The following is a 13,227-nucleotide window of genomic DNA, read 5'->3' on the forward strand; positions in this document are numbered from 1 at the left end:
ATGTAATAAAACACTGCACATACATGCATGAATCAGCAAAAAGCTGAGCTACTGGAACAGCAACACTAGCGAGCTCCTCCTCCTCCTCCATGTGTGATAAGAAATGACCTAGGATCACTGTGGAATTATCAGAAAGTTCAGGGTGCATTCCATTGTAACAAAAGATCAAATTTTCAAGATAAGAATATATTTCAGTCATTCATTAGAAGCAAAGAACCAGGAACATGGACCTATTTCAAGGCAACTTAGAAGCTGTTGTCATAGTATTTGTATTCATGCCAAAATGAAGAAATGCCAGAAATTTCAAAAGAGATCCTTACCTCTGAAGGTTCCCAGTCCAAGCCCCAAAGATTCAGATAAGCATAGAAGCTTTGAGGATTTTATTAGCACCATACCATCAAATCTTTTGAGATTTACTAATGACTCATTTTAAGAATGAAGAGATGAGAAGTTAGTTTTGCTTAAAGCTCCATAATTAAAATGTAGAAAGTGGTTTCCTGAAGTTTTCAGCCAATTATGAGGTCTATGATACTTTATGAGATATTATGGTGTGTATCTAAGTACTCCAGAGTACATGAATGAAATTAAAATAAGTTTGAGAAGTTAGACAGTGAGTAGTTGTGAATTAGTTTTTAACAGAAACGATCTTGCTTTGGACAGAAAATTTCCTCTTATATTTGGCTCTAAAAAATAAATAAATCTATATTTAAACTTAAAATGGAAGAAGAGCCAGAGACTGCATGATGTTGACAAGTGCATTTACTATTGATATTCATTGTACAAGTAAGGTGCTCAGATACTTAAGGCAGCTTACATTAACCTAAGGCCTGGTCTACACTAGGAGTTTATGTCGAATTTAGCACCGTTACATCGAATTAACTCTGCACCCGTCCACACCACGAAGCTATTTAGTTCGACATAGAGGTCTCTTAAATTCGACTTCTGTACTCCTCCCCAACGAGGGGAGTAGCGCTAAATTCGACATGGCCATGTCGAATTAGGCTAGGTGTGGATGGAAATCGACGGTAATAGCTCTGGGAGCTATCCCACAGTGCACCACTCTGTTGACGCTCTGGACAGCAGTCCGAGCTCGGATGCTCTGACCAGCCACACAGGAAAAGCCCCGGGAAAATTTGAATTCCTTTTCCTGTCTGGGCAGTTTGAATCTCATTCCCTGTTTGGACATCGTGGCGAGCTCAGCAGCACTGGCAACGATGCAGAGCTCTCCAGCAAAGATGGCCATGCAATCTCTGAATAGAAAGAGGGCCCCAGCATGGACTGATCGGGAAGTCTTGGATCTGATCGCTGTGTGGGGCGATGAGTCCGTGCTTTCCGAGCTGCGAGCGAAAAGACGGAATGCAAAGATCTACGAGAAGATCTCTAAAGCCATGGCAGAGAGAGGATACAGCCGGGATGCAACGCAGTGCCGCGTGAAAATCAAGGAGCTGAGACAAGGCTACCAGAAGACCAAAGAGGCAAACGGACGCTCCGGATCCCAGCCCCAGACATCCCGTTTCTACGAGGCACTGCATTCCATCCTAGGTGCGGCCGCCACCACTACCCCACCACTGACCATGGACTCTGAGGATGGGATATTGTCGACGGCCGCTTCCTCGGACACGTTAGCGGACGGGGAAGATGAGGAAGGAGATGAGGAGGACGAGGCAGTCGACAGCGCTTACAACGCTGATTTCCCCGACAGCCAGGATCTCTTCATCACCCTTACAGAGATCCCCTACCAACCGTCCCCAGGCGTTAACCCGGACACAGAATCAGGGGAAGGATCAGTCAGTAAGTGTTTTAAACATGTAAACATTTATTTTTAACAGAACAGGAATATTAACAATATTAACAATGGGTTTTGCATGATTACTTTGCCCTAGGCGCTTAACGTCTCAGTCCTTGGCAGTGCAACTACTGAAAAAAAATCTAACAATGTCCGGTTTAGCATGATTGTTCTGCCCTAGCCGCTCTACTGTTTAGTCCTTGCCAGTGCAGCTACAGTAAAATCCGGTCTATATGTCCGGGGATAGAGCTGAAATCCTCCAGGGACATCTCTACGAAGCTCTCCTGGAGGTAATTGGAAAGCCTTTGCATGAGGTTCCTTGGGAGAGCAGCCCTATTGGGTCCTCCGTAGTACGAAACGTTTCCGCGCCAGGAGACAAGCAAGTACTCGGGTATCATTGCCTTGCAGAGCATGGCGGCATACGGCCCTGGTCTTTGCAGGCTTTCCCAAAGCATCTGTTCTTTCTCAGTCTCTGAAATCCTCATCAGAGTGATGTCGCTCATGGTGACCTGCTTTGAATTAGGTAGGGGAATGTTAGTATTGGGACTGCTTGCCTGTTCCTTTACAGAACTGTAACCGGCGGTTTACAGCCATGCAGTGGAGGCGGGAGAGGGGCAGCATACCGGGATCTTTCCCTGGGACAGCCGCGAGGGGGTGGGACAGGGGCAGAGTTCATGCTTGCCGGATTGCTGGCAGCAGGGACTGGCATTGCTTTCAACGTGAAAGGAGGCCAGTGCTATTATTAAAGTTTTAAGCAGCCACAAGTCTACGGCTTACCATGTCGGCCTGCTACACAAATTCCGGTGTCCTGCCCCGCTTCTCTGATCTGCACTGCAAGACCCCAGGCACTGAATGCGAAGGCCGAAAATTCGACCTTGTCCTGAGTGCGCATGTGATAGGTGCTGTGCATGGTTTTGTTCACAGAGAAAGACTATGTTCTTTGTTCACAACTAAATTTATCTTTCTGAGGAATTCACTCCCTTTTTCCCATCCCACTGCTGCGACTGTCTCCCGACCTAGCCTGGCATCACACTCCCAGAGGCTAGCGCAGATTAGGCGTAGGAAGAAGAGGACACGGGAGGACATGTTCTCGGAACTTATGGGCTGCTCCCGAGCCCAGGCAGCCCAGCAGACCCAGTGGAGGGAGAACTTGTCCCAAATGCACCGATCTCACATGGAACGGGAGGAGAGGTGGCGGCAGGAAGACCAGCAGGCGACTCAAACGCTGCTTGGACTAATGAGGGAGCAAATGGACACGCTCCGGCGCCTTGTGGATGTTCTGCAGGACCGGAGGCAGGAGGACAGAGCCCCGCTGCAGTCTATCTGTAACCGCCCTCCCCCGCCACCAAGTCCCATACCCCCCTCACCCAAAGTCCAAACACGGAGGGGTGGCAGAGTCCGTGGAAACTCTCACTCCACCCCGCAGACTGCTCAAGTACCAGAAGGCTCTCATTCCCCAAAATTTGATAAGTCCTTTCCTTCCCGCCTCACCCAAGCCCCCGTCCAAGTTTCATCCCCCAGTTTCATGTGTAGTTGCTAATAAAAAATACGTTTCTGTTAATTACTGTTTCCATCATGTTCTTTTAGAGGAGAGTCTGTCTGAAGGGGGGTGAAGGGGGTTGGTAATTGGACAGGACAGTCACCTTTACCAGGGTACAGAGGCGGGGGCAGGTTCAGCAGCAGGGCACACACACATTGCAGTCACTAGTTACCCTGGTCAGTCTGGGAGGTGGTTTTCATGTTTGGGGGGGGGAGGGGGGGCTATGTGACTTTGTGGCGGGGGAGGGCGGTTAGAGATCTTATGCAGTGGTCCTTATCCTGGATCACAGAGTCACGCAGCAGGGGATCTGTAACCGTCCTCACCCTGCCACAAAGTCACATAGCCCCCACACACAGAGTCCCGAACAGGAGGGGTGGCAGGCTCCGTTGAAACAACCAGCCCACCAGTGCGGAGCCTGTCATTCCTGGAGTTTAGAAGCGTCCTTTGCATCACTACACTACACCCGCTCCCCACCACAGTCTGCGTCCCAGGTTCAACACTTTACCGCGAAAACAGTAATAAAGAAAACGGTGTTCATTAACAAAATTCAAGTGATTTTATTTTTAAACGTGTGTTGGAAGCGGGGGAACGGAGTGAACGGGGTATGTAACTGGAGAGGATAGTGAACATTTACTGGGTAAAGAAACGGGGGCAGGTTCAGCTTCTCTGTAAACAAACTTAATAGTCACAGGTTACCCTGCTCACTCAGGAACCTAGCTTTCAGAGCCTCCCGGATGCACAGCGCGTCCCGCTGGGCTCTTCTAATCGCCCGGCTGTCTGGCTGGGCGTAATCAGCAGCCAGGCTATTTGCCTCAACCTCCCACCCCGCCATAAAGGTCTCCCTCTTGCTCTCACAGAGATTGTGGAGCACACAGCAAGCTGCAATAACAATGGGGATATTGGTTTCGCTGAGATCACAGCGAGTCAGTAAGGTTCTCCATCTCCCCTTGAGACGTCCAAAAGCACACTCCACCACCATTCTGCACTTGCTCAGCCGGTAGTTGAAGAGTTCTTTTTCAGTGTCCAGGGCGCCAGTATAGGGCTTCATGAGCCAGGGCATTAGCGGGTAGGCTGGGTCCCCGAGGATCACTATAGGCATCTCCACATCCCCAACAGTTATTTTGTGGTCCGGGAAGTAAATACCTTCCTGCAGCCGTCTAAACAGACCAGAGTTCCTGAAAACACGAGCGTCATGAACCTTGCCCGGCCATCCGACGTTGATGTTTGTAAAACGTCCCCTATGGTCCACCAGTGCTTGCAGCACCATTGAAAAGTAGCCCTTTCGGTTAATGTACTGGCTGGCCTGGTGGTCCGGTCTCAGGATAGGGATGTGAGTTCCATCTATAGCCCCACCGGAGTTTGGGAATCCCATCGCGGCGAAGCCATCTATGATGACCTGCGCGTTTCCCAGGGTCACTACCTTTGAGAGCAGTAGCTCAACGATTGCGTTGGCTACTTGCATGACAACAACCCCCACGGTAGATTTGCCCACGCCAAAGTGGTTCGCGACTGACCGGTAGCTGTCCGGCGTTGCAAGCTTCCAGAGGGCTATGGCCAATCGCTTCTGGACAGTCAGGGCTGCTCGCATCCGGGTGTCATTGCGCTTCAGGGCAGGGGACAGCAACTCACAAAGTTCCATGAAAGTCCCTTTCCGCATGCGAAAGTTTCGCAGCCACTGGGATTCATCCCAGACCTGCAGCACTATGCGGTCCCACCAGTCCGTGCTTGTTTCCCGGGCCCAGAATCGCTGTTCCACAACATCAACATGACCCATTGCCACCATGATGTCCTCGGCGCGGGGTCCTGTGCTTTGTGACAGGTCTGTGCCACTCTCAGACTTCAGGTCCTCACCGCGCTGTCGTAGCCTCCTCGCCCGATTTCTCAGCATCTGCCTCTGGGAAAGGTGGATGATAAGGTGCGAGGTGTTGACAACGGCCATAACTGCAGCAATGGTCGCAGCGGGCTCCATGCTCGCAGTGCTGTGGCGTCCGCGATGTCACTGACCAGAAAAGTGTGCGAACTGATTTCCCGTCGGCGCTTTCAGGGAGGGAGGGAGGGCGGGAGTGACGGTTGGATGACGACAGTTACCCAAAAGCACCCTCGACACATTTTTTTACCCAGAAGGCATTGGCGGCTCGACCCAGAATTCCAATGGGCAGCGGGGACTGCGGGAACTGTGGGATAGCTGCCCACAGTGCTCCGCTTCCAATGTCGACGCTTGCCCCGTTAGTGTGGACTCACAAAGTCGAATTACTGTCCTTAGTGTGGACACACACGTTCGACTTTGTAATATTGATTCCACATATTCGATTTAAGTAAAATCGAACTACTCTCATAGTGTAGACATACCCTAACTCTATAGTGTAAACCAGGCCTCAGTATGATTATTCTTTATTTAATTGTCATCCAAACAAATTAGGAAAATTCATGCTGTTCTATTTCAGAGGCAAAGAGTTTGTAAGGTCTTTATGTAATTGTGTGGGACTGTGCAATAAATTCCCATGTGTTAACAACTTGTGGTCTGTGATGTAGCCATCTACAGTTTTACCGGAAGTGCTGTTGCAATTTTTGCTATGTTCAGCATGTTTAGTAAATTAAAAACAGGATAGATTACACAGCAGCATGTGATCTAGACCCTTAGCCTTATACAAGATACAGTTTAATTAGAGCTACATAAAACACTATATATATCTAGTGTTGAATCAGAAGTGCATTCATGTTTAATCTGTGCTCATGTATAAGGCATACATGTCTATATCACAATAGCTTGATCTGAATGCACACCTTTTGTGCCAAGATCACACCAAACATTAGAAAAACATTTGCTGAAAATCAAGGACAAATTAGACAAGGCACTAAAGCATGTATCTTACTTTAGGCAGGTGGGTAGTGCAACTGGGACTATTCATGTGCATATTGCTTAAGGCCCTTGCTGAACTGGAGCCTTTATGAGCTGACATTCGGTAAACACTTTGCAAATTAAAATGATCAGTCAGAAGAATGTCTCCTGATACTAAGCTCTACGTTACTTACTTTGGCAGTTTCTTCTGTGTTCAACTTATTACCCTTTAACAGCATAATCTTGAAAGGGTTGCTAATATCCCACACACTCTGAGTCAGCTGCTGCAAGGAAAACAGAAATGTGGAAGTCTTTTTTTAAATGCAATTTAGTGATCTAGTATTTTATGTATTAAATATTTTTGCAATATTCATGGATAAAGCTAAAAATGCATGATTAAATATTTAAACTAATTAATAAGATTTTTTTTTTAAACGAATGAAGAAAAATTCAGCTATCATAGCCACAAGACCATTTCAGATGCCCTGAGGGAGCAGGAGAGGAAATAACCCATGTAAACCACATCTTGGGACTAAAATATGCCTGCTGTGATGGTTGACAAATCAGAATAATAAATGTTACCTCCTGTAAGTTTCAAACCTATTCATCTCACATACATACAAGCTGTTTAAAAACAAAACTTTGCAGTAATTAACTACTGTATCACTGAACAAAGTCTCTCCTTGTTCCCAGGATTCACACATATATAAATTGCAATCATATTCTGAGGATAGCAGTTTAATTAACATAGACTGATAACATTTAAAAAAAAAAATCCAATTGTCTGACATGATAATAATTAGTAAAAATATTTCAGAGTTTATTGAAGTGGCAGCACTGTGCAGCAAATCTGGGTTAAGAAGCAGACACAAGACTGCAGCTGATGAAGAGTAGGCATGCAGCTGAAGCTGTGGACTCAATCGTTCCCTCATGTAACTTCTCCACTGGTTAGTTACAGGTAATCACCTGCTCTTCTGGCTTGTAGTAAAAAGTAGTGACAGTAATAGTGGAAAAGAGGCATTAATTTGGAAAAGGGTAAAAGAATCAAAATGGAAAGGACAGGGTAAAGGCTACAAGGCCTCTTATCCTTAATGTAATATCTCAAGCAACAATAGGAGACTCTTGGGAAAGAAGTATGAGAGGAAAAACATACAAAGAAAAAAAAGTCATCAGTGGTGTGTCTTAAGTTATTTTTGTTAGTAAATGTTCTCCATATCAACTTACAGTAACTGTTCGTGTTTTTTTTGGTGGCAGAGGAAGAGGAAGATTGGATGATTTTCGGTTTATGGCAGCTTCTATGGCAATCATTTCCTGTTCACACATTTTCTTTATGCTGCAATACTCAACCAGGGTCAGGTGAGGAAGAGTCCTGTTCATCACACACTTACGGATATACTGAAGCCAGACAGAAAATAGTTGTTACAAGCTGATAATCATAATTCCACTCTCATTGTTTAAAACCATTTTAGCTCATGCTAAATTTGACTCATGAACTTCAGATAATTAAGAAGATTTTAGGAAGGCTTTTGACGTAGCCCCACATGACATTCTCATAAACAAACTAGGGAAATGTGGTCTAGATGAAATTACTATAAGGTGGGTGCACAGCTGGTTGTAAAAACATTCTCAAAGAGTAGTTATCAGTGGTTTGTGGCCAAATAGAGAACATATTTAGTGGGGTCCAGCTGAGGTTTGTCCTGGGTCCGTTCAATATTTTAATTAATAACTTAGATAACAGCACAGAGAGTATTCTTATATAATTTGTGGATGATACCAAGCAGGGAGGATTTGCAAGCACTTTGGAGGACAGGATGAGAATTCAAAAGGCCCTTAATAAACTGGAGAGTTGGTCTGAAATCAACAAGATTAAATTCAATATAGACAACTCCAAAGTACTTCACTTAGGAAGGAAAAATCAAGTGCACAAATACAAAACGGGGAATAACTGGAATACTACTGAAAAGGATCTGGGGTTACAGTGGATCACAAATTGATTATGAGCCATCAGTGTGATGCAGTTTCAAAAAATTCTGGGGCGTATTAACAGGAATGTCATATGTAAGACACAGGAGGTTTTTGTTCTGCACTATTTGGCACTTGTGAGGCATCAGCTAGAGTCCTGTGTGCAGTTTTGGGCACCACACTTTAAGAAAGATGTGGACAAATTGGAGAGTCCAGAGGAGAGCAACAAAAATACAAAAAGATTTTGAAAACAGGACCTATGAGAAAAGGTTAAAAAACTGGATATGTTTAGTCTTCAGAAAAGATGACTGAGTCTGGACCTGATAACAGTCTTCAAGTATGTTAAGGGCTGTTATAAAGAAGATGGTGATCTATTGATCTCCATGTCCACTGAAGGTAGGTTAAAGTAACTGCCTTAATCTGCAGCAAGGGAGATTTACATTAGATATTAGGAAAAGCTTTCTACCTCTCAGATGCAAGGAGGCAACACACTGGTACACGCGGAGAACACTGGACAATGGTGGATGAAATGAGAAGTGGAAAATATGGCCAAGGACAAAGAGTTTAACCATTAAGGTGAGTGCCAAGGAATCATTAATGTCCACACAGGGCAGGCAGAACCTTGTTTTTTTAAGGTGTCTTCTGAAAGAACTGCACCCAATAAATGACATTATAGCCACCAATTGACCATGTCACACCACCTCAGGATGATTTTCTGTTTCATACTGATCACATACTGGAAATTCAGGTCCTCTAAGCTAAGCCTCTATATGCTTAACCTCCATATATTTTTATATTTATACACAAATGCAGTATTTAATTATTACAGGAGGAACTAACTCATATACTAATACATGAACATGCCTTTTATGAACAAGATGTTCCAAAAGTCTGAGAAGACTCAGATGGAGTCACGTGCCCATGCAATTAATAAAATGTTATACTTCCTCTCCTGATAAACCTGACACCTCTGTGATTTCTAAATATTATGTGGTGTCACAAGTTATGTCAAAACCAAATTTGGAGCAATTAACTCCTGAAATTTATTGCATTTGGAAGGAAACTTCATAGAAAAAGGGTATTAGTTTGAGCACTAATGTGAAACTTCTCTCATTACCATGAGAGTCACAGAGAATGCACTTGAAGTGTATGTAATGAGCCAGCAGCAGTGCAGATACACTATTGTTTTACAGGGAGAAAAAGAGCCTTTGGCATGAATTATTATTATAAATTTGAGAGGTATTCTCAACTGACAAAATAACCATCCAAATAAAACTGATTTTATAATTATATATATTAAAAATAATGGGTCAGATTCTCAACTGATGTAAACTTGCATAGTTCCACTAAAGTCAGAGAAGCTTTACTGATTAACACCAGCTGAACATTTGGCTCATTATGTCTAAAATTTAAAGTTGAGACAAACTGACAAAAAAAAAAATGTCTAAGCTCATGACAACACTTCAATCTGAACTAGTGTGATGGGGGGGGAGCAGTTAGCCTTATTTTTAATATTCTAATGTTGTCCTTATTTTCTGAATCATGATATAATGCTAAATTGGTTCTAATAAGCAAGATAAAATAGCTTTGTTGGGAAATACGTTCTACTTCTCAGCATGATAATCCTCGTGAAATTTTCTTTGAAACAACAATTTATTTTTGTGGTCAACAACGCTTCTAAAATAAATAACCCAGCGGTTCCAAAAAAGTTAATTCCTCAACCAGAAGTTACTCCGGCATAATTGTGAATTAATTTTCCTTGTTTCCAGGCAAAACCCACTTTTGTCTTAAATTTAGAATTCAAAAAATTTAAATACCTGGAACTGAATTAATGGGTGGTCACCAAAAATATATTCCAGTCTTCCACTAATTTGCAACACATAGTCAGAAGGATCAACTTCGTCATCCTTTCCATGGATAGTCAAACGTTTTCGGATTGCCAATTCATTCAGCTTGACAGGATTTATGTTAGGAGACACTTGAAAACTAAATACATCCTAATAACATAAAAAAGAAAGATTGTTTAACACTCAACTCTTCAGAGAAATGTATTAAAAGTAAGGAAAAATATAAAGTTTCATACCATGCTGTACAAATAAGTGAGAGTTTTCAGAAGCACCTAAGTGAATTAGGAGCCTACATCACTTTGGTGCTTTTGAAAATTTTGCTCAATATATTTCAAGTGGAGTGGATATTAGTTGTACACCTTTACCCCAATATAACGCGACCCAATATAACACGAATTCAGATACAACGCGGTAAAGCAGTGCTCCGGGGGGGCGGGGCTGCGCACTCCGGTGGATCAAAGCAAGTTCGCTATAACGCGGTTTCACCTATAACGCGGTAAGATTTTTTGGCTCCCGAGGACAGCGTTATATCGAGGTAGAGGTGTATTGATAAATGTCGCAAAAGTATCTGTCATAGTTGGATTCATAACCTGATACAATGCTTGTATATAGGTTTTATTATTACTATTTTAAGTTATTTCATTTGTGTGAATATATTATCTCAAGGAAAGGTTACTTCAGATATACAGATAACCTCATTTTGGCATGGATCTAGATTTCATATTTGCACTTTCCACAAAAAATGAAAAAAATTATGAAAATCTATTTTTAATATCATTAAGGCAACTATGGTTAATCTGTATACAGCTATTGTGAGTGAAACAGTAAACCTCCTAGAAGCTATGAGATGGTTATCTCCTAATCCTGGCTATCATCAAGACAACTTTTAAGAGCACAAAAGCTTAAGTAGAAATATTAGTCTACCAAAACTGAATACACAATCAACATTTTAGTGTTTTCTATTTATGATTTTTATTTTTAAATTTTACCACAAAGGGATCAATAATATGAGAACAGTGTTTCTGGAAGCCCTTGACTTGCAGCCAAGCTCAAATAAGGAAAACATAAAATAAAGTCTATATTTGTAATATCTATCTGTTTTAAGCTTGTGAGTTTGCATGCTTTAAATCATAAAGTTACTTGCCTGTATATAACTATTGATTATCATTATTTGTCATGCAGCAGTGCCTAGTGGGTTCAACCAGGTCAAGACAAATAGCAAGTGACAGACCCTGCCCAAAAAGATTATAATCTAAAACCCAATCCTGCACATTCTTAATGGAACTGGTCACAGTGAATAAAGTTAAACATGTACATAGGTCTTTGCAGGATTTGGACCCAAGGACTCAAACCTGCAACTGCCTCTGCACAAGCTACCCATGAAGTCAGTTTCAGGATTATGGCCTAAATACAAGATGCAACAAGTGGGCAAAACAGATGCAACGCAACACAGAGATATTTATCAAATTGTTCTGTAAGTAAAATCCTGCACGGAAAAAAACCAGGCGGGCAGTTAAAAAATTAGGCTATGCTAACAGAATTATATTTCAAAAAAAATATATTTGATTTTTGGGGGGGAAGTGGCAGATACCTGATGCGATTATGTACAGAATATTGGAAGAACCTGAATTTTCAGTTAAACATTTTAGATTGATTTCAGAGATTATATGCATATTCCCCATGCTGCTCTAAACTATTTTTTGTTCTAAAAGAGAAAGTTATGTAGTTATTGTACCTAAATTAGTTTCTTTGAGACTACCACAGATACAAGTTACGGAGAAATTAAAGAGAGTCTCAAAAAGGAGAAATATATTTCTTCCATAGAAACCTTCCCTCTCTCCTGTCTCAACATATGTTATGCACAAGTTGATTTGTAACAACTCACACAGAGTTTTCATTTAAAAAATACTCTAGAAAAATGTAATCACTCTAAAAGCAATTTACAAATGTAGTGTGGTCTAGCTTGCATTATTTTGTCTTGCGTTTTATTTATATATAGATTTCTTGGTAAAAAGCCAAGCCTCTCAAATGGAAAATTATAACCATAATAAACTAAGTCAAAATCAATTCAACGTTTTCTCAATTTTAAAATGGTATGGTCCACATCAGCCTCCCTTCCTACAGCTGTTGCCAGACCCCAGGGGCCTCTTTTGTCCCCTAACCCTCACCATAACTAATGTGAGGGAGCCATGGAGTGAAGCAGTCTCTCCCTACAATTGCTGATGCTGAATTACAGACTCTTATTTGGGGAGTATCTTTACATGTATTTAAATGTGTGAGAGAGGTGGTTTCTCTCTAGATCAAGGAGCCAGTTTGATTAATGTCATAGTTGGTTGATGTATTCTAGGCAGCTAATCTTGGGGATTATTAGATAATTATTTTGGGGATAACCCTTTTTGTAATTCCTAGTTTGCTCTCTCTGGTTGAAAGGAGACGCCACTCTCCATTCTTTATTTTTTAATTCTCTTCTGATTATTGCTTTTATAAAACTAACAAAGCACAAACAGAAACACCCAGATAGCGCTAATGTACCAAAGTGGAACTATTAATGGCTATTGGAGAAATGGACTGGGAAGCAATGGAGGGACCACAAGATTGCTGTGAACACATCAAACCTATCTAAACTATGGAGAAGGCAAACAGCCACATTCTGCACTAGCTACAATGTTCACGGTGTTTTTGTATCCGCTTCAGATTCAAAGAATTACAGTAAATTAGTCTGGAAGTGACAAATACATGAGCCTCTGGAGCCAGGCCTTCATTTGGAAGGTACGAGAGAAGATTCATATTAAGCTGGACATGGAAGAATGTTGTTATTGTTGTTCTGTCACTGATTATCCAGCCTCAACTATGTAGTCAGGCTCATTCTTTTTCACCAGATCAGCAAAGTTCTTCTTTACTGTTTCCAATCAATCACTTTTCAATCAGAGAGATTTTATTAGTATCAAGTTTAAAATCAGAACAGTTGATTTAAGAGCATGAATAGCTAAGAATTGGGTCAGAATTTGCACCATATGTACTCAATGGTTCTGAGAACTCTCTTTTAAAATCAGCCATCCTGATTCATTCTAGTGCTGTAAAAACAAAGGGAGCCAGACTCCAAGAAGTCATTCCTTCAGAGAACATTTGGGTACAAATGGGAAACAAATTCTATAAAATGCCTGGGGATTCAAATCTCAGACAATCATGAAAAGCTCTACAATTTAAATGTCACTACTTCAACAAAAAGATCTGGAGTGCTGGAGGAAGTATG

The 13,227-nt window shown here is 42.1% G+C and overlaps 1 protein-coding gene across 2 annotated transcripts in view; it reads right to left on the reverse strand.

Moving 5' to 3' along the window:
• The window catches only part of PIK3CB (phosphatidylinositol-4,5-bisphosphate 3-kinase catalytic subunit beta), a 213,856-nt gene that overhangs the window by 71,132 nt on the left and 129,497 nt on the right, over positions 1–13,227 (reverse strand). For both annotated transcript variants that reach the window (XM_026650133.2, XM_026650134.2), the window contains exons 6-8: positions 9,945–10,124; positions 7,390–7,560; positions 6,360–6,449 (exon numbers count right to left, since the gene is read on the reverse strand). In XM_026650133.2, coding sequence (XP_026505918.1) covers positions 6,360–6,449; positions 7,390–7,560; positions 9,945–10,124 — 441 coding nt within the window. The remainder of the gene's footprint in view (positions 1–6,359; positions 6,450–7,389; positions 7,561–9,944; positions 10,125–13,227) is intronic.

The sequence above is a fragment of the Terrapene carolina genome, unplaced genomic scaffold, assembly GCF_002925995.2.
Source record: "Terrapene carolina triunguis isolate 2854851 unplaced genomic scaffold, T_m_triunguis-2.0 Scaffold88, whole genome shotgun sequence".
NCBI lineage: Eukaryota > Metazoa > Chordata > Testudines > Emydidae > Terrapene > Terrapene triunguis.